Source organism: Hypanus sabinus, chromosome 3 (assembly GCF_030144855.1).
Source record: "Hypanus sabinus isolate sHypSab1 chromosome 3, sHypSab1.hap1, whole genome shotgun sequence".
Lineage (NCBI taxonomy): Eukaryota > Metazoa > Chordata > Chondrichthyes > Myliobatiformes > Dasyatidae > Hypanus > Hypanus sabinus.
Window position 1 is genome coordinate 189,515,584 of NC_082708.1, and position 21,876 is coordinate 189,537,459.

Below are 21,876 nucleotides of genomic sequence, written 5' to 3' on the forward strand. Positions count from 1 at the left end.
GTACCCATTTAAAACAGAGATGAGGAGAAATTTTTTTAGTCAGAGGGTCATGGATTTATGGAATTCATTGTCACATACAGCTGTGGAGGCCCAATTATTAAAGGTTTTTGAGGAGGAGATTGACAGGTGTCTGATTAGTCAGGATGTCAAGGGATATGGGGAGAAAGCCAGAAATTGGAACAAGATGGGAGAATAGTTTAGCTCATGGTGGAATGGTGGAGCAGACTCGATGGGCCAATTGGCCTACTTCTGCTCCTTTGTATTGTGATCTTATAAGGGAAACAAGTAGGAAAGTTATGGAAACTATGACAATTAAAGAGGGGAAAGTACTGGCACTTTTAAGGAATATAAAAGCAGATAAATCTCCAGGTCCTGACAAGATATTCCCTAGGACCTTGAGGGAAGTTAGTGTACAAATACCAGGGGCTCTAATAGAAATATTTCAAATGTCATTAGAAACAGTGATGGTGCCAGAGGATTGGTGTATTGCTCATGTTGTTCCATTGTTTAAAAAAAGTTCTAAGAGTAAACCTAGCAATTACAGGCCTGTCAGTTTGACGTCAGTGGTGGGTAAATTAATGGAAAGTATTCTTAAAGATGGTATATATAATTATCTGGATAGACAGGGTCTGATTAGGAACAGTCAACATGGATTTGTGCATGGAAGGTCATGTTTGACAAATCTTATTGAATTTTTTGAAGAAGTTACTAGGAAAGTTGACGAGGGTAAAGCAGTGGATGTTGTCTATATGGACTTCAGTGTTGTGGATAATGAAGTAGGTTTTTAAAGCTTGCAGAGAGATTTAGGCCAGTAAGAAGAGTGGGCTGAAAGATGGCAGATGGAGTTTAATGCTGATAAGTGTGAGGGTGGACACACCCTCACACTTTTGGTAGGAATAATCAAAATAGGACATACATGGTAAATGGTAGGGCATTGAAGAATGCAGTAGAACAGAGTGATCTAGGAATAATGGTGCATAGTTCCCTGAAGGTGGAATCTCATGTGGATAGGGTGGTGAAGAATGCTTTTGGTATGCTGGCCTTTACAAATCAGAGCATTGAATATAGGATTTGGGATGTAATGGTAAAATTGTGCAAGGCATTGATGAGGCCAAATTTGGAGTATTGTGTACAGTTCTGGTCACCGAATTATAGGAAAGATGTCAACAAAATAGAGAGAGTACAGAGGAGATTTGCTAGAATATTACCTGCATTTCAGCACCTAAGTTACAGAGAAAGGTTGAACAAGTTAGGTCTTTATTCTTTGGAGCGTAGAAAGATGAGGGGGGACGATAGAGGTATTTAAAATTATGAGGGGGATAGATAGAGTTGACATGGATAGGCTTTTCCCATTGAAAGTAGGGGAGATTCAAACAAGAGGACATGAGTTGAGAGTTAGGGGCAAAAGTTTAAGGGTAACACAAGGGGGAATTTCTTTACTCAGAGAGTGGTAGCTGTGTGGAATGAGCTTCCAGTAGAAGTGGTAGAGGCAGGTTCGGTATTGTCATTTAAAGTAAAATTGGATGGGTATATGGACAGGAAAGGAATGGAGGGTTATGGGCTGAGTAAGGGCCACTGCGACTAGATGAGAGTAAGTGTTCGGCACGGACTAGAAAGGCCGCGATGGCCTGTTTCTGTGTTGTAGTTGTAAGATTGTTATATAGCTGATGCAGCAAATTGTGACAAAGCCAGCAAACCTCAAAACTGTAGGAAATATGTGTCTGTTGTTATCTCTGCTGAATTTTATTGGGCTTATCAGTCTTTGTTAGGTTGCAGTTTCCCTGGTTTGTTGTTTATTGTTGGATTTGCTGCTGTAGAGCCATACAGTCTTTTCTTTTTACAATATTTTTATTCAGAAGAAAAAACAAGATTTACAGAGTGCAACCCATAGATACATCTCAACATAAATTGTGTACATTCATATATTGTAATAAAATTGATCAAAATGTTATAGCACATCACATAAAGGTATACCACTCTGTAATCAATAATTTAAAGATAGGTCATATATCATAAAAGAAATTTTTTATATAAAAAAAAGTCAACCCCCTACCAACTACCAAAGAAAAAAGCTGATGGATGATAATGGATAATTAGAAAAAAAAAACATATTCAATTGAGAAGAGAAGATAAAAATATACATAAAAGTCTGTGCACTGTTAAACTTCATAAATTGGAAAAGTAATTTAGGAAAGGTCCCCAGATATCATGAAAAAATTGTTTCAAATTTAAGAATGTACAGCGGATCTTCTCTAAATTTAAATAAGACATAATACCATGTAGCCATTGAAGATGTGTAGGAGGGGTAGACTCCTTCCATTTAAGCAAGATTGCTCTCCTTGCTAAAAGAGAGGTAAAAACTAAAACCTGTGGGTTTGGAGTATTTAAATTTATATCTTCATTTGCAATAATGACAAACAAGGCAAACGGGACCCTAAAAAGTTGTGAGAAGGTATGGACTACGTCCCACCAAAACTTTTCAATTTTAGGGCAAAACCAAAACATATGAATTAAAGAGGCATCAGCAGAGTTGCATTTATTACAAAGTGTAGAAACGTTCGGATAAAAACTGGACAGCTTCTGTTTAGAAATGTAAGCTCTATGAACCACTTTAAATTGTAGAAGAGAATGACAAGCACAGAAAGATGATTTATTAACCTGTTTAAGAATTTTATTCCATCTCTCATCAGAAATCTGACAATTTAGGTCATCCTCCCAAGCTTTTTTTATTTTATCTAAAAAGTCTTGTTTAGAATCAATCAACAAGTTATAGATACCAGTAATAGAACCATTAACAAAAGGTTTTAAATTTAAAAGATCGTCCAGTAAATTTTTATCAGGACCTATAGGAAAAGTAGTTAATTGGAAATGTAAGAAATCTCTAATTTGAAGGTATCTGTAAAAGTGTATTTTTGGTAGTGCAAATTTAGTTGTCAATTGGTCAAATGAAGCAAGAAATCCTGAGACAAACAGATCCCAAAATCACTTAATACCTAGTTCATCCCAATCCTTAAAGACATTGTCAGTCATGGAAGGGATAAAAAAATAATTAAGGAGAATGGGAGATGATAATGAAAAATTTGCTAAACCAAAAAATTTTCTAAATTGAGACCAGATCCTTAAAGTTTGCTTAACAAATTATGTTATCTGTTGTTTTATTTGCTGAAAAAGAGTATGATCCAAGAAGAGAGACAATAGAGGAATTTTTTTTACAGAATTAACTCCTAAGGAGACCCATGAAGGGCAATCTTTACGATAAATATAATAGGACCAAAAAGTAATATTCTGTATATTGGCAGCTTTACTTAAGTAAACTTTACTTAAACAAGCTTGTTTATTATTCCTAATATAAGATGTTAAAATTGAATCTAAAGAATCAAAGTAGGTCTTAGGAATAAAAATAGGTAAAGCCTGAAAAAGATATAAAAATTTAGGAAGAATCTTCATTTTAATCGAATTAATTCAGCCAATTAGGGATAAAGAAAGAAGAGACCATTTAGAAAGCTTCTCTTTCACATAATTCAACAAGGGGTTTAAGTTTTCTTTAAATAAATTCTTGAAGTTTTTAGTAATTGTTACACCTAGATATGTAAATTGACATAACAACTTGGAATGGAATTTTGGCATTTGATGACATTAGGTCATTTAAAGGAAATAGCTCACTTTTATGTAAGTTCAGCCTATATCCTGAAAAATAACTAAACTGGGAAATTAAAGAAAGAACCGAAGATAAAGAAGTTTCAGTATTAGAGATAAAAAGTAAAATATCATCAGCATATAATGAAATTTTATGAGTCATCCCTTCCCTTGGTATACCTGAAATGTCCTTAGATTCTCGAAGTGCTATTGCTAAGGGTTCTATAGCTAAAGCAAAAAGTAAAGGACTAAGAGGGCAACCTTGTCTAGTTCCCCGCTGTAATTTAAAGGGCTTAGAAATTTGAGAGTTAGTAATAACCTGAGCAGTAGGAGACAGGTAAATTAATTTAACCCAACGAATAAAATTAGGCCCAAAATTAAACTTTTCTGAGGTCTTAAAAAGATAATTTCACTCCATCCTCTCGAAGGCTTTTTCTGCATCTAAGGATAATATACACTTTGATATTTTTTTGGATGGTGAATATATCACATTCAATAACTGACGTATATTAAAATGTGAGTAATGATTTTTAATAAATCCTGTCTGGTCATGTGATAGAATAGATGGTAAAATATTTTCAAGTCTTCGAGCTAAGATTTTGGATAAAAATTTTGCATCAACATTTAATAAAGAAATCGGTCTGTATGAAGAACATTCAGCTGGATTTTTAAGTATAAGAGAAATAAAAGCTTCATAAAAAATTGAGGTAGTTTACCTGATTTAAAGGACTCTGATAAAACAGAGGATAAATAAAGTGTGAGTAATGTAATGAAAGTTTTATAAAACTCCCCAGGAAAGCCATCAGGTCCTGGGGTCTTACCAGAATATAAAGCACATATAGCCTCAGCCACTTCTTCATTGAAAATAGGCTGATCTAACTGTATTAGTCTATCAGCATATCAATGTAGGAACATTGATATTACTGAAAAAAGCATTCATATAGATATCATCTGACGAAGTGTCAGACTGATACAACTTAAGGTAAAAGTCTTTAAATACATTGTTAATTTTAGAATGGTTGGATATCTTAGTACCATTATCTTTAAAAATTTATGTGATTTGACAATTAGCTGTAAAAGATTTTAAGCGATTGGCTAATAAACTACCAGTTCTATCCCCTTGAATGTAAAATTGAGTTTTATCTCTCAACAGCTGTCGTTCAATTGGGTAAGTCGGCAGAAGATTATACTTGGATTGAATTTCAATACTCTTATTATATATACTTGGATCTGGAGATACTTTCCATCAAGATCTTTTAATATCACTGCTAAATCAGACCTTTCTTTGTCAGCTTTTTTCTTTATATAGGTAGAGTAAGAGATAATTTCTCCACGAACATATGCTTTAAAAGTATCCCAGACTATAGTACCAGCAGTATCTCCTTTAAATTTTTCTTTAAAGAAAAGGTAATATAGTTTTCCAAAAACTTTAGAAAATTTTTATTAGATAACAATGGTAAGTTAAAATGCCAACTTCTATTTGGTACAGAGTAAACAGGTAATCTTAAAGCCAGAAGCACAGGCGCATGATCAGACAAAGCAATCTCCTTATAATCACAGGATCGTACCAGTGGAAGCAAGTTTATATCTATACTTCTGATAATAAGGTTTCTTGGTTTACGAAGCCTGAAGAAGCTAAGAAATTTTTACATCGTCTCCATACTTAAATTCAACCTTGAATATTTCTCTTTATGCTAAATGTTTTAATTTCAGGTGTTCAATCAAATAATTGGCGCTTTGTTGATAATAAGGTTTCTTGGTTTACGAAGCCGTAATCATTTGTTTGATTAAGTAATTGGCACCTTGCTATCTTTCAAACTATGAAAAATATGCAGGCAGACCGCATCCATTTTCTCTTCTGCTGTTTTCCGCCTTTACATGGGTCCTCTAATGTTACTTTTTCTCAGCTCTTTTTAAACAATACATTATACTCTTTCAGTGTTATGTTGATTTTTACCTTCCTTTTAGTAATTTGACTGAAAGTCATTATGTAGGGTGTACATGTAGTAATTACTGAGGAATGAAACTAGAGGGTGTTTTGCTCTACTTTAAATTCACTCTGATCTTTCTTATCTTTTGATTATTTATATACCTTTCGGTCTTTTACTGTTTTTCAATAGTATACAATATTCTGTATTTCTTATTGCTGGTTTCTGGTTTTTTCATTATTTTACCATTTTGGTTTTTTTTCTCCCTTGAATGCCTAAAATTAGTCATGTAGGAAGCTATCTAAACCGCTTCCCTTTCTAATTATTTTCTATTTGTTTCTTTACTCCTTTTCTTTGCACCCGCAAGTATATGTTATTTTCCTTATTGGCTTCTACTAATATTTGATTTTATTGTCTTTCCTTTTTACCAAGACTAATAATATTTTCTCATGGTTTTTTTTCCGTAAATAGCAACTTATTTACTTAGATATTTTGTTTTTGTATATATATATATATATATTTATATTTACAATTGTTTATTCAGCACAGCTATACATATATATTTTCTGGAGCCACTGAAGTTTAGTGTTGGGAACTTTAGATTTAGTCTTCAGCCTCCCTTGGCTGATTTCTCTCTTTGGGGGGAGGGAGGGGGAAATGAGTTCTTTCAGAAAGCTGATTGGATGTTTTTACTGTTTTATATATTCACTATCTACATGTCTGTGATTACCTTTTATACATTACTAAAGGATATGATGGATTCTTTTGTTAATATACTCAGTTTTAATGTGAAAGGTCTAAATAACCCTATTAAACGAAATAAGATTTTCTCTTATATCTGGAAACTTAAAACTCATATAATCTTTCTTCAAGAAACCTATATTCATAAAGATGATATTTCGCGTTCTTTCAAAGGACGGAAGGGTATACATTTTCACTCACCCTCTCAATCTAGATCGAGAGGTGTCTCTATCCTGTTTGATCAGAATGTATCCTTTATTCAACATAATGTGATTTCTGATACAAATTGCTGCTTTGTTATTGTTTTGGGTAGTCTTGAGAATAAACTAATCATATTTGCGAATGTATACGCTCCAAATACAGATGACTCCTTGTTCTTTGAACATCTTTTCTCTTTTCTGCCTGATTTGAATCGGTATTCCTTAGTGATGGGTGGAGATTTTAATTTTTGGCTGGACCCTATATTAGACCGCTTTTCAAGTAAAACCCCTCTCACTAATAAATCAATCCTACTTTTTAAATCTTTTCTATTTCAATGTGGTACTCTTGACGTGTGGTGTTTTTTACACCCCCAAGAGAAGGAATATTCATATTTCTCTCAGGTTCATCATATGTAGAGCCATACAGTCAAAGTCAAAGTTGACTTCATCATCGTCTGCACAAAGTTCATTTATTATCAAAGTACAAATATGTCAGCATGTTACTAGCGGCGGTCTGTTACGCCGTTGGTGTTTAGGACAGCAATGAAGGTCGTCCATCTCTGGCAGTGTTCATCATGCTGGTCGCTTCCTCTCAGCTTTCTCTACCGTGAGTCACGCAGGTCCTGGGTGGGGACTCAGGAATACCACCGTACTCAGACGTAGGAAGATTCCTCATTGCTGATTCAGTAACTGTTCTGTTTGACCAGCCAGGGTTATTGGCCCCGAGCTGAACCCTGGAACCTGGAGAACCAGTGGACCATTCTTGGTCTGACCTCTACCCTTTGACCTGTTTGGTATGAGTGACCCTACCAAGAGCCAAAGTATGAAGCCCCAACTCCAGCCAACAGAGCTCACAGGGTCATTGAGGTACGCAAGCCTCCAAACCACAACCAGGTTGTGTTCCTCTTGGAGGATGTCATCGAAATTCACTTCCCTGCAGGCATTCACGGTAAATACTGAAAACCACAACAGAATCAACGAAAGCCTGAACTCAAGCAAAGACAGACAAACAACAGATGTGGAAAAAAATCACAAAATGTGCTAATACAAGAAACTAATGTACAAAAGAAGATAAATTGTGGAAATAAAATATAAACAATATTGAGAACGTCAGTTGTAGCATCGTTGAAAGTGAGTCCAGAGGTTATGGAATCAGTTGGAGATGAGGCAGGTGAAGTTATCCAAGCTGATTCAGGAGTCTGCTTGTTGAGGGGTAATAACTTGGTGGAGAACACAGGCACATTGAAAAACTAACAGCAGCATCACAGGCACTGAGCATAAGATAAGCAGAAAAACATAAATTACACCCATTTTCTATAAGAAAGAACACAATTAGAACAAAAAATGTCTATTGTGCAAAGCAATTAAAGTGGTCATAGTGAGAAGGAATTAATTTCTTTAGCCAGAGGGTGGTGAATCTGTGGAATTCATTGCCATTGATGGCTGTGGAGGCCAAGTCATTGAATGTATATAAAGTGCCGATTGATGGTTTTTGATTAGTCAGGGTATCAGAGCAGAGGAGTGGAGTTGACAGGGATAATAAATCAGCCATGCTGGAATGGTGGAGCAGGCTTGATGGGTCAAATGGCCTAATTCTGCTCCCATGTCATATAATCTTACGGTCTCGCAGTGTTGCCTTACTGAGGTAGTCATTAGGGTTGTGTGGTTGGTTGAAGAACTGAATGGTTGAAGGGAAATAGCTGTTCCTGAACCTGGTGGTGTGGGACTTCAGTCTTCTGTACCTCCTGCCTGATAGTTACGATAATTACATTACAATAATTAGAACAAAAACCCTGTACAGTATATAATTTTATTACAAATGTATAGTTCATTCAAATTCCTATTTAGTATTTATTTATTTAGCAATTCATAGAGTCATAGAACACTACAGAACAGAAACAGGCCCTTTGGCCCATCTAGTCTGTGCCAAACTGTTGAACTGCCTAGTCTCATCGACCTATGGCCGGACCATAACTCTCCTACCCCTCCCATCCAGGTATCTGTGCAAATTTCTCTTAAATTTTAAAATGAACCCCACATCCACCGTTTGCACTGGCAGCTCATTCCACACTCTCACCACCCTCTGAGTGAAGAAGTTCCCCCGCATTTCCCCCTTAACCATTTCACCTTTCACTCTTGACCCATGACCTCTAGTTGTGCAGAAGAACAAGTCCTTCCAGCCCAACGAGCTGCATTGCCCAGCAGCCCACCGATTTAACCCTTACATAATCACGGGACAATATACAATGACCAATTAACCTACCAACCGGCATGCCTTTGGTATGTGCGAGGTAACTGGAGCAGCCGGAGGAAACCCACACATTCCATAGCAAGATTGTGCTTACAAATTGTCCTGGATTGAACTTTGAACTCAGGAACATTCTGAGCTGTAACAATGTCAGGCTAACTGCTATGCTATCTTGGTGCCTCACAGAACCAGGCCCTTCAGCCCATCTTGCCCATGCCAGCCAAAGCATCCTCCCTGCTAGTCCCAGATGTCCGTTTTCAGCCCATTACCTTCCAAGCCGCTCCCCTCTATCTACCCATCCAAATGCCCTTTAAATTTGCAATTGCACCGATCTTGACCATTCCTCTGGCAACTTGTTCCTAGTACTCACTACCCTCTGAGTAAAGAAATTACCTCAAACACTAAGAAGTCTGCATATGCTTGAAATCCAGAGCAATAAACACAAGGTGCCAAAGTAACTCAGCAGGCCAGGCCGCACCTATGGAGAAGAATAAATAGTTAACGTTTTGGGCCAAGACCCCTCTTTGGGACTGGAAAGGAAGAGAAGTCAAAAGGTGGGGGAGGGGAGGAAAGAGGTCAAGGTGGTAGGTAATAGGTAAAACCTGAGTGTGTCCTCGGTGCAGTAGAAGAGGCTGTGGACTGACATGTCGGAATGGGAATGGGAAGTAGAATTGAAATGGCTGGCCACTGGGAGATCCCACTTTTTCTGGCAGACGGAAAGTAGGTGCTCGGTGAAGCGGTCTCCCAATCTATGTCGGGGCTCACCGATATACAGGAAGCCACACCCGGAGCACCGGATACAGTAGATGACCCCAACACTCGTAGGTGATGTGCTACCTCAGCTGGAAGGACTGTTTGAGGCCCTAAATAGTAGTAAGGAAGGAGGTGTGGGGGCAAGTGTGGCACTTGCTCTGCTTGCAGGGATAGTAGCTGGATGGAGATCGAGGGGGAGAGACGAATGGGCAAGTTACCTCTCAGATAAATACCGAGAAGAACAATACTGATGGGGCAGCTTCTGTCTCACTGTTGAACAGTGAGATTCAGATTCATTTATTTATCACGTGCCCATTGAAGCTCACAGTAAAATGCGTCGTTTGTGTCAACAACCTAAGGATAAGCTGAGGGCACCTGCAGATGGACTTGACTTCAATGTCTACTTCATTATGACCTTTGTCTGCCTGCACAGCACTTTCTCCATAACTGTAACACTTTATTCTGTGTTCCGTCTGCCTGAAAAAGCGGGATCTCCCGCTGGACACCCATTTCGATTCCACTTTCCATTCCCATTCCGACATGTCAGTCCACGGCCCCCTCCACTGTCGCGATGAGGCCACACTCAGGTTGAAGAAACAGCACCTTATATTCTGTCGGAATAGCCTCCAAGCTGATGGCATGAACATCGATTTCTCAAACTTCCAGTAATTGCTCCTCCCCTCACCATTCCCCATTCCCATTTCCCTCTCTCACTTTATCTCCTTACCTGCCCATCACCTCCCTCTGGTGCTCCTTCCCCTTCCCTTTCTGCCCTGGCCTTCTATCCTCTCCTATCAGATCCCCCCTTCTCTAGCCCTGTATCTTTTTCACCAATCAACTTCTCGGCTCTTTACCTCATCCATCCCCCTCTCCTGGTATGTCCTCCTCCCCTCCTCACTCTCTTTCTCAAGTCCGGTTGAAGGGTCTCAGCCCGAAATGCTGACTGTTTACTCATTTCCCCAGATGCTGCCTGGCCTGCTCAGCTCCTCCAGCATGCTGTGATTGCAGCATTGACAGTTTTCCTCTTGTTTCTGCATTCTGTTGTTTTCCCTAGTACTGATCCAATGCACTGTGTAATGAAATAATCTGTATGGACGGTTTATCACTGTGACAGCAGATTAGATTGACGATTGGCTTGATTTGTTACACGTGCATTGAAATGTAAAGTGGTTGCATCTTTTGTGTCAACCTGCACAGTCGGAGGATGTGCTGTGGGCAGCCTACAAGCGTCACCTCACTTCCAGCACCAGCATAGCATGCCTACAACCTACTCACCCTAAAACCTGTACGTCTCTGGACAGCGGGAGGAAACTCACGCAGTCACGGGGAGAGCGAACAAAGAACAGCAGGAATCGAACCCGGATCACTGATCTATGTTTACAACAGTTATTAGTACATTGTGTTCTATAGGATTGCTTTGAGACTGATATTTATTGTGTTCTTTATGCTGTATAAGATCCGGAATAATTCTGTTCTCCTTTATACTGGTGTACTGAAGAGTGACAATAACCAATTTTGAATCTTGAATCTTGAACTGCAATAACGTCAGATTAACACTATGTCACTGAGCCGTCCAACCTATTTAGCAAAGTTGTTCATTTGCTGATTGGTTTACTGGACAGACTTGGGTCGTTTTCTCTGGAGCGGCCAAGGCTGCGGGGAGATCTGACAGAGGTTTATCAGATCATGAGAGGCATAGAGAGAGTAGGCCAACAGTATCTTTTTCCCAGGTCTGAAATGTCTGATACCAGAGGACACGCATTTAAGATGAGAGGGGGCAATTTCAAAGGCAATGTGACGGGGCAAGTTTTTATAAATAGAGAGGTGGTGCCTGGGGAGATGGTATAGAGGCAAATACATTAGGGACATTTAGACTGACACATGAATGTGAGTAAAATGGAAGGATGGACGTTGTGTAGACAGCAGGGATTAGGTTAGTTAGCTGTTTGATTACTAACTTAGTTGGCTTGGCACGAGACTGTGGGCCGAAGGGCCTGTTCCTGTGCTGTACTGTTGTGTGTTCTGTGCGGATGTTTTCCTACCTTGTTAGACATTGTTTTGCTTTGGATTTCAGGTGAAGGTCTGGTTCCAGAACAGGCGGACGAAGCAGAAGAAAGACCAAAGCCGGAACTGTGACAACTGCTCTCCGGGCTCTTCCGAGTCCAAGGCCACCTGCAACATCCTCCGGCTTCTGGAACAGAGGCGGCTTCTGCCCGCTCCCCCTGCCGCAGCCGCCGGCCTGCTCCCCTGCGCCCCCAGCCCGCCCGGATCCTCCGCGGGCTGTGACGGCTGCACCCTGGTCTGCACCACCGGCAGCCTGCCCTTCGGCCTGGCCACCCCGACGGGCGCCACCTCACCCACCCAGAGGCTGGGCAGCACCCACGAACTCTCAGCTGGCTATGGGGTAGGCACATCGGCGTTCGAGCCATACGCACAGACCGAGCGCAGTGACAGTGGCTCAGACAGGAGGCTGAGTTCGTAGAGGGAGGGCTGACAGAAAAACGTGGAGAGCAGAGGGAGATTCCACCTCTTCTCTCCCTGCACTGCGGTGGCTGGGCTGGTGCCCGGTCAGTGTGTTGGTCATTGTGGAGGGCGGAGCTCCCTCATATTCAGATTAATTTATTTATCACATGTCGTCTGCATTAATAACCAACACAACCTGCTGGGGGCAGCCCGCAAGAGTCACCAAACATTGTGGTGCCGACAGAACATGTCCTCAATGCTCAGCAGAACAACACAAGCAACAGCAACAAAGCCAAGCCCCTTTCCCACCTCACACACAACACAGTCTCCAACCGCAGGGAAGACCGCCCCTGGGCCTCTAGTCCTAGGCCCCAGACACAGGCCTCCAGCTTCAGAGTTGGCCCCAGGACTTGTCGGGCCTCAACTTCCAGACTCGCACTGACTTCCCACCCCAGCATTCCCTCTTGCACGGAGGGATGTGTGGGGATCAAAGCAGAATCAAACCAGGATCTTCTGGACTGACCGAGGCCCACTGACCTGGGAGTCGAGCTCCGGCCCGCCTTCCGATGGTTCTGTTGCGCGGCACGGCCCTCCTCCCACATGGCCGAAGGCCTGACCTGGCAAGCTGGCTCCTCGTTTACCGCACCTCCCCGGGGGCGGCTTCACCACAGCCTAGCCATGTGCCACTCGAACGCTGCACGGGGTCAGCACTGCGGTAACATTCACAAACGAGGTGTGGAGACCCCCACCCCTCTCATTTCCCCCACCAACAAATTCAGAGTTCTGACCATGTATATTAAATTATAACTTATTCAGACAGGTCGGCTGTGGTGGTTTCTGTCCTGGGGGGGCGGTGGTCAAGTTTCTGGGCTGGGGGAGGGTGGGGGTGTGTAGGGAGGGGTGGAGTGGAACACTAAGAAGATGTAGGGAAGTGTTGGGGTGTGTGGAGAGGGAGGGAGGTTATTATGGAGGTATTTGTTCACACATCAGTCCCTCTCCATTCAGCCCTCCCCAGCATGGATGGGGCGACCAGTACTTTATAAAGTCTCAACATTACATCCTTGCTTTTATATTCTCGTCCTCTTGAAACGAATGTTAACATCACATTTGCCTTCCTCACCACTGACTCAACCTGCAAATTAACCTTTAGGGAATTCTGCACAAGGACTCCCAAGTCCCTTTGCACCTCAGTATTTCATATTTTCTCTCCTTTAGAAAATAGTCAACCCTTTCATTTCTACTACCAAAGCACATGACCACACACTTCCTGACACTATATCCCATCTGCCATTTCTTTGCCCATTCTCCTAATTTAAGTCCTGTTGTAGCATCCCTACTTCCTCAAAACTACCTGCTCCACCTGGCTTCACAGCATCTGCAAACGTTGCAGCAAAGCCTTCAGTTCTGTCATCCAAATCATTGACATATAACGCAAGAAGAATCAGTCCCAACACAGACCCCTGTGGAACACCACTAGTCACTGGCAGCCAGTCAGAAAAGGCTCCCTTTATTCCCACTCTTTGTCTCCTGCCAATCAGCTACTGCTTTATCCATGCTAGAATCTTTCCTGTCATGCTGCTCGTAGCTTGTTAAGTAGCCTCATGTGTGGCATCTTGTCAAAGGCCTTTTGAAAATCCAAGTACACAACATCAACCGATTCTCCTTTGCCTATCCTGCTTCTTCAAAGAATTCCAACAGATTTGTCAGGTACGATTTTCCCTTGAGGAAACCATGCTGACTACGGCCTATTTTATCAGGTGTCTCCCAGTACCCTGAGACCTCATCCTTAGTAAATGACTCCAACATTTTCCCAACCACTGAGGGCAGACTAACTGGACTATAGCGTTCTTTCTTCTGCCTCTCTCCCTTCTTGAAGAGTGGAGTGACATCTGCAATTTCCAGTCTTCTGGAACCATTTCAGAATCTAGTGATTCTTTTTGTATTCCATGTTTACCTTCTTAAAGACTTTAAAAGTTTCCAAATCCTCTAACTTCCCACTAATTGTTGTTCTATTATATGCGCTTTCTTTAACATTTATGTTAGCTTTCACTTGTTAGGCATGGTTGTGTCATCTTTCCTTTAGAACACTTCTTCCTATTTGAGATGTATATGCCCTGTGCCTTCCAAATTGCTTCCAGAAATTCCAGCCATTGGTGCTCTGTCACCATCCCTGCCAGTGTTCTTTCCAATCAATTCTGGCCAACCCCTTTCTCATGCCTCTGTAATTCTACTGGGGTAGAAGCGATGGTGCAGGTATTTGCCACCAATGGTGGGCCTGCCTTGGGGTGGATGATTATCACTTACCCATCCTGACACTTTTGGGAACAGTTCCGAGGAAAGGCCAGGTGGTTGCTCAACAGTCAGCTGTGTTGGGATGGGAAGGGAGACCCAGGAATGGGGACTGGGAGAGAGGGAGCTTCCCTACACCAGTCTGATGGGCCAAGTGGGAGAAGGTGCTAGACGAATTCAGGTCCTCACCCATAACCATCACCACCCTCAGTTTTGGCACCCATCTCCTGTACTGGGACATAATTAAGAGTTATGTAGGAGGGAAAGGTTGGTTTGACTTTAGAGTAGATTAAAAAGTTGGCACAGCATGGTGTGTTATAATGTTCTATGGTCTGTGTTCCTGTGTCTCCTTTAAACCTACCTCCTCTCACCTTAATCCGTTGCCCTCTAGTTTTTGACATCTCCTTGCAGAAAAGTGACTCTGATTCTCTATTTTCATAATATTATATATTTTACAAACCTATCAGGTTTGCCTTCAGCCTCTGCAGCCCCAGAGAAAACAACCCTCATCTGTTCAAACTCACACACTCCAGTCCGGGTGCAAACTCCAGCAGTGGGTGAAGTCCATTTCTCTGCCGGGTTACCCTGGGCGAGATGTGTGCCACGTCCCCTGGGAGACTGCATGCCTTCACGCCCGGACTCATGCCTCAGTGACCCCCAGGAATTCTGCAGCCCGCTGGGATGTTCAGAGCAAGACTCCCGCTGTGTTTCAAGTCAGAATCAGGTTTATTGCTACCAACATATATCACATGAAACTTGATGCTTTACAACAACAGTACATTGCAAAGATATAAATTTACTATAAAGTTCAAAGCAAACTCATTATCAAAGTACACACATGTCACCACACAGTACCCCAAGATTCATTCTCCTGCAATAGAATCAATGAAAGACCACACCAACCAGGATGGATAAACAACCAGTGTGTAAAAGACAACAAGCTGTGCAAATAAATACAAAAAGAAACAGAAATGAAGTAAGAAATAATAATAATACTAAATATCAAGAACATGAGTCCTTGAAAGGGCTGAAGGGCCTGTATTGTGCTGTAGGTTTTCTGTGGTTCTATGAAGGTGAGTCCATAGGTTCTGGGAACACTGCCATGATGGGGTGAGTGAAGTTGAATGAAGTTATCCCCTCTGGTTCAAGAGCCTGATGGGTGAGGAGTAATAACAGTTCCTGAACCTGGTGGTGTGGGTCCGAAGGCTCCTGTGCTTCTTCCTGATGGCAGCAGTGAGAAGAGAGCATGGCCTGGGTGGTGGGGGTCTCTGATGATGGATGCTGCTTTCCTGTGACAGCGTTTCATGTAGATGTACTCAGTGATGGGAGGGCATTACCTGAGAAAGTGTTTATGGGTTCATGGACCAAATAGTAAAGGTCCTTAGTAATGGATGCTGACTTCTTGAAGTGCTACCTTTTAGATGGTAGGGAGAGTTAAAGCTTAGCTTTATTGTTAATATCCACACATACAAGAAAGGTGTCATTCGCTTCTATGACAAACACAGTCTGAAGATGTGCTGATGGCAGCCTCGTTTCTGGCTGTCACGTAGCACGCTGACACTAACTTGTATGTGGCCGTGGTGGGGCAGGCCAAGTCTACAAGCCTCTGCAGCCTCGTGCAACCCTGCGCGATGGAGCCTCAGGACGCTCTCCTGTAGCTTGTCACTCCCCACATATCCCTCACCCCACTTCCTGAACTCTCCCAAGCAACCGGCCTCCCTGGACCCTCGCCAGAGTCAGTGAGGGGTGTAGGGAATTGGGGAGGGGCAAACTGTTTGATAGAAGTGGGCTTCCTTCCCTGCTTTCAATTGGAACACAGGGTCAAGGCCACCTCCAGGAGGGTCAACGTTCCTAGGATTAGGGTCCCAGCCATCCTCTAGTGGCCAGAGAGATTTACAGAGTTAGGGTGGGAGGGTATCACGGAGACAGGAAGGGGTGTTGGGGCTGGAGGGGATTACGGGGACAGGGAAGAGTGTAGGGACCAGAGGGTATTATAGAGAGGGAGGGGTTTATGGAGAGGGAGGGTGAAGGGACCAGAGGGTATTATAGAGAGGGAGGGTGTAGGGACCAGAGGGTATTATAGAGAGGGAGGGCGTAGGGACCAGAGGGTATTATAGAGAGGGAAGGGTGTAGGGACCAGAGGGTATTATAGAGAGGGAGGGTGTAGGGACCAGAGGGTATTATAGAGAGGGAAGGGTGTAGGGGCTGGAGGGGATTGGGAGACAGGGAAGCGCATAGGGGCAGAGGGGATTACAGAGATGGGGAGGGGTGGAGGGGTTGGAGGGGTTTGGGAGACAGGGAAGCACGTAGGGGCAGAGGGGATTACAGAGATGGGGAGGGGTGGAGGGGTTGGAGGGGATTGGGAGACAGGGAAGCGCGTAGGGGCAGAGGGGATTACAGAGACGGGGAGGGGTGGAGGGGTGGAGGGGATTGGGAGACAGGGAAGCGCATAGGGGCAGAGGGGATTACAGAGACGGGGAGGGGTGGAGGGGTGGAGGGGATTGGGAGACAGGGATGCGCGTAGGGGCAGAGGGGACAGAGATGGGGAGGGGTGGAGGGGTTGGAGGGGATTGGGAGACAGGGAAGCGCGTAGGGGCAGAGGGGATTACAGAGATGGGGAGGGGTGGAGGGGTTGGAGGGGATTGGGAGACAGGGAAGCGCGTGGGGCAGAGGGGATTACAGAGATGGGGAGGGGTGGAGGGGTTGGAGGGGATTGGGAGACAGGGAAGCGCGTAGGGGCAGAGGGGATTACAGAGATGGGGAGGGGTGTAGGGGCTGGAGGGGATTGGGAGACAGGGAAGCGCATAGGGGCAGAGGGGATTACAGAGATGGGGAGGGGTGTAGGGGCTGGAGGGGATTGGGAGACAGGGAAGCGCGTAGGGGCAGAGGGGATTACAGAGATGGGGAGGGGTGTAGGGGCTGGAGGGGATTGGGAGACAGGGAAGCGCGTAGGGGCAAAGGGGATTACAGAGATGGGGAGGGGTGGAGGGGCTGGAGGGGATTGGGAGACAGGGAAGCATGTAGGGGCAGAGGGGATTACAGAGATGGGGAGGGGTGGAGGGGTTGGAGGGGATTGGGAGACAGGGAAGCGCGTAGGGGCAGAGGGGATTACAGAGACGGGGAGGGGTGGAGGGGTGGAGGGGATTGGGAGACAGGGAAGCGCATAGGGGCAGAGGGGATTACAGAGACGGGGAGGGGTGGAGGGGTGGAGGGGATTGGGAGACAGGGATGCGCGTAGGGGCAGAGGGGACAGAGATGGGGAGGGGTGGAGGGGTTGGAGGGGATTGGGAGACAGGGAAGCGCGTAGGGGCAGAGGGGATTACAGAGATGGGGAGGGGTGGAGGGGTTGGAGGGGATTGGGAGACAGGGAAGCGCGTAGGGGCAGAGGGGATTACAGAGATGGGGAGGGGTGTAGGGGCTGGAGGGGATTGGGAGACAGGGAAGCGCGTAGGGGCAGAGGGGATTACAGAGATGGGGAGGGGTGTAGGGGCTGGAGGGGATTGGGAGACAGGGAAGCGCGTAGGGGCAGAGGGGATTACAGAGATGGGGAGGGGTGTAGGGGCTGGAGGGGATTGGGAGACAGGGAAGCGCGTAGGGGCAGAGGGGATTACAGAGATGGGGAGGGGTGTAGGGGCTGGAGGGGATTGGGAGACAGGGAAGCGCGTAGGGGCAAAGGGGATTACAGAGATGGGGAGGGGTGGAGGGTTTGGAGGGGATTGGGAGACAGGGAAGCGCGTAGGGGCAGAGGGGATTACAGAGATGGGGAGGGGTGGAGGGGTTGGAGGGGATTGGGAGACAGGGAAGCGCGTAGGGGCAGAGGGGATTACAGAGATGGGGAGGGGTGGAGGGGTTGGAGGGGATTGGGAGACAGGGAAGCGTGTAGGGGCAGAAGGGATTACAGAGATGGGGAGGGGTTGGAGCGGTTGGAGGGGATTGGGAGACAGGGAAGCGTGTAGGGGCAGAAGGGATTACAGAGATGGGGAGGGGTTGGAGGGGTTGGAGGGGATTGGGAGACAGGGAAGCGCGTAGGGGCAGAGGGGATTACAGAGATGGGGAGGGGTTGGAGGGGTTGGAGAGGATTGGGAGACAGGGAAGCGCGTGGGGCAGAGGGGATTACAGAGATGGGGAGGGGTGGAGGGGAAGCTTTGAGCTCTGCCCAATCTCAGAGTCAGTAACAATCGACTCTGTCTGTCGTTTGCAGAGGGACGGGGAGGTGAGGGTCTGCAGTATTGTAAACCCAATGCTGTGGTGGACATGAACCAGTTGGGCTGAAGGGCTGATGTCCACGATTCTGGGTTTTGGCTGGGCTTTCACACTCCCTCCAGCTGTCACCCGGGTTTGGTGGGGAGTCCGAGAAAGGAACGGGGTCTTTATACAGCTTTGGTCACTTGGAGTACTGTGATGTGCTGACATTGGTGAGGATCCAGAGGGGGTTCACGAGAATAATTCCAGGAATGAAAGGGTTAACATTTGAGGGCCGTTTAAAGGTTCCGGGCCTGTACTCGCTGAAGTTTAGAAAAATGATGGGGTGGGGGAGATCTCACTGAAATCTATCGAATATTGAAAGGCCTGGATAAAGTCAGGGAGAGGATGTTTCCCATAGCGGGGATGGCATAGCCTCAGACCCATTAGAACAGAGATGAGGAGGAATTTTGTTAGCCGGGCTCGGTGAATCTGTGGAATTCATTGCCGCAACGGCTGTGGAGGCCAGGTCATTGGGTCTACTTCAAGCGGAGGTTGATAAGTTCTTGATTAGTCAGGGTGATGGGAGGAAATCAGGAGAGTAGGTTTCACAGAGATGATGAATCAGCCATAATGGAATGGCGGGCCAGACTTGACGGGCCGAATGGCTCCTGTTCATGTTCTCACGCTCTCTAACGGAGGACGGGGAGGGGCGATGTCGGATTCAGACACTCCGGCTCCCTCCACCTTGTCTGACCTCCAGGCTGGAGGAATGCGGTCGTCCCTGGCCAGATCACGGTCAAAGTTTACTGTCTCCGCTCGAGTGCTGACTGTAAACAGGCGAGTTCTCCCGGGCGGCGGCAGGGGAAAGCGTGCGGAGAACAGAGTGGCTGCGGGGAGAAGCGGTCCCGGAGCACAGGGCTCTCTCCCGGGGGAAGGGGCAACATGTCCACCATGGTGGAGGTTAGGGCCAGCGAGTTGGCCGCAGTCCGGGAACACGTTTGCGCCGTCAGTCGGGACTACATCTGCCAGCCTCGCCTCAGTAAGTACCCGGGCAACAGAGAGAGGTGGAGAGGAGAGAGAGAGAGAGAGTCCAACTCAACACGGAGTGTGGAGGGAGGGGAGAGGGTGGGGTCCCACTCTGAACACAGGGCATGGACGGGGCACAGAGACGGAGTGGTGAGGGTGGGGACCAGCACTATAACATAGGCACCAAGCACAGACGGGGCGGGGGATCTAACACCAGGGAAAGTTGACCGAGTGCGTTATAGTGTCATGGGGAGAGGGGAGAGGGCGTGGCGGCGGAGTCCGGTTAAAGTGTTACAGGATATTGGGCTGATGGGGAGAGGGTGTAAATTGATAAATTGGTTTATTATTGATACATGCACTGAGATGCAGTGAAATTCATATTTTGTAAGCTGTTCATACAGATCAGATCTTTACACAGTGCATTGAGGTAGAACAAGATAAAACGGTAACAGAATGAAGTGTAACAGTCACAGAGAACGATCAGTGCAGGTAAACAATACGATGTAAGGCCATAACAAAGTAGATTGTGAGGTCAAGAGTCTGTTTTATCATAATGGGGATCAGCCAATAGTAGAATGGGTCCTTGAGTCTGGTGGTATCTACCTAATGGGGGTGGGGGAGCGGAAGAGGGGATGTCCGGGTGAGTGGGTAAACTGATAACATGAACTGCTTTTCTGAGACAGTGAGAAGTGTAGGCAGAGGAGAGGATGGTTTCTGTGACGTGTTGAGCTGTGCTCGCAACTCTGCCATTTCTTGCGGTCACCAAACCGATAAAAGTAAATTTATTATCAAAGTATGAATGTATATCTTACCATCTATTAGCTTGAGATTCATTTTATGAAAAATCTCTATATAAACAAAGACTGACAACCGATGTGCAGAATGAGGCAGTGTGCAAATAAAACGTAAGGCAGTACTGAGAGCCCGAGTTGTGGAATCCTTGCAGTCTATAGGCCATGGAATCAGTTCAGTGTTGGCGTGAGTGAAGTCGTCCACATTGGTTCAGGAGCCTGATGGTTGAAGGGTAATAACTATTCCTGAACTTGGTGATGAGGGTCCTGAGGCTCCTGTCCCCCCTTCCTGATGGCAACAGCAAGAGGAGAGCACGGCCTGGGTGGTGGGGTTTCCCTGATGATGGATGCTGCTTTCTTATGGGAGCGCTCCTTGTAAATGTGCTCAGTGGTGGGGAGGGCTTTGCCCGTGATGGACTGGGCTGTATCCATTACTTTCTGTAGTCTTTTCCACTCATGGGCATTGGTGTTTCCACGTCAGGCTTTGATGCAACTAGTTAGGAAACTTTCCGTTGTGCATCAATAGAAATTTTCATGAAATTTTGAGATATGTGGAATCTACACAAACTTCAAAGGAAGAGATATTTTTGTGCCTTCTTTGTGATTCGGCCGATGAGAGAGGTGCATCAGCAAGCTTGAATATGGCTCTGGAACTGTGCTTTGCCTCACAGTTATGAATGTAAAGTGAGTAGGGCACGGGGTTAAGCACACAGCCTTGTGCTGCACCTCTGCAGATGGAGGAGATGTTGACTATCGGAACTGACTGGGTTCTACAAGGAAATCAAGGATCCACTTGCATAGGTAGGTATCGCAGATCAAGTCTTGGAGCTTAGTGATGAGTTTTGAGGGATGATCTGTAGTCATTGAAGAGTGTCCTTATTCAATGGGCTATATAGTCCAATTCTGCACCCATGTCTTGTCGTTTAAAATACAGGGCAAGATCGGAAGAGTCAGTGCCGACCACAGCCTAGTGATTCAAAGATTAGCTTTATTTGTACATTGAGAAATGGAGTGAAATGCCTTGTTTTTGTCAACGACCAACAGAGTCCGAGGATGTGCTGGAAGGCGTCTGCAAGTGTTGCATGTTTCCAAAGCTGATATAGCATGCCCACAACTTTCTAATCCTAATCCTTCCAAACGTGTGAGGAAACCAGAGCACCCGGAGGAAATACACGCGGACACGGGGAGAGTGTGCGTACTCCTTGCAGACAGCAGTGGATCTGAACCCTGGTCGCTGGCTCTGTAAAGCATTACGCTATCTGCCATACCAACATACCGTACAATTTTAAAGACATTGAACTCAGAGAATAAATTCCACAAAATGGACTGAACCCCAAGATATACCAATCCCAGCAGAAATCAATCCCCCCCCCCCAGGTAAATGAACGTCCATGGTGGTGAACCAGGGACCTTTGTTGCTTGTAGCTTATATTTTGGATGTGAATGGACAGACAAGGCTTTAGTAAGTTTGTGGATGATAATAAAACTGCTGGTGGCATAGACCATAAGACATAGGAGCAGAATTAAGCCACTCAGCCCATCAACTCTGATCTACTATACCATCATGGCTGATTTATTATCCCTCTCAACCCCATTCTTCTGTCTTCTCCCCGTTA

At 45.1% G+C, this 21,876-nt stretch overlaps 2 protein-coding genes across 3 annotated transcripts in view; both read left to right on the forward strand.

The window, feature by feature from the left end:
- vax2 (ventral anterior homeobox 2) overlaps nucleotides 1–14,737 on the forward strand; it is a 23,305-nt gene extending 8,568 nt beyond the window's left edge. Inside the window, exon 2 of the mRNA XM_059965851.1 lies at nucleotides 11,581–14,737. Coding sequence (XP_059821834.1) covers nucleotides 11,581–11,988 — 408 coding nt within the window. The 3' untranslated portion in view covers nucleotides 11,989–14,737. The remainder of the gene's footprint in view (nucleotides 1–11,580) is intronic.
- A 4,461-nt stretch (nucleotides 14,738–19,198) lies between these two features.
- Nucleotides 19,199–21,876, forward strand: part of LOC132391988 (V-type proton ATPase subunit B-like) — a 90,210-nt gene continuing 87,532 nt past the window's right edge. Inside the window, exon 1 of one of the 2 annotated variants that reach the window (XM_059965853.1) lies at nucleotides 19,199–19,482. In XM_059965853.1, coding sequence (XP_059821836.1) covers nucleotides 19,386–19,482 — 97 coding nt within the window. In that variant the 5' untranslated portion in view covers nucleotides 19,199–19,385. The remainder of the gene's footprint in view (nucleotides 19,483–21,876) is intronic. The other variant, XM_059965852.1, reaches the window with a different exon arrangement.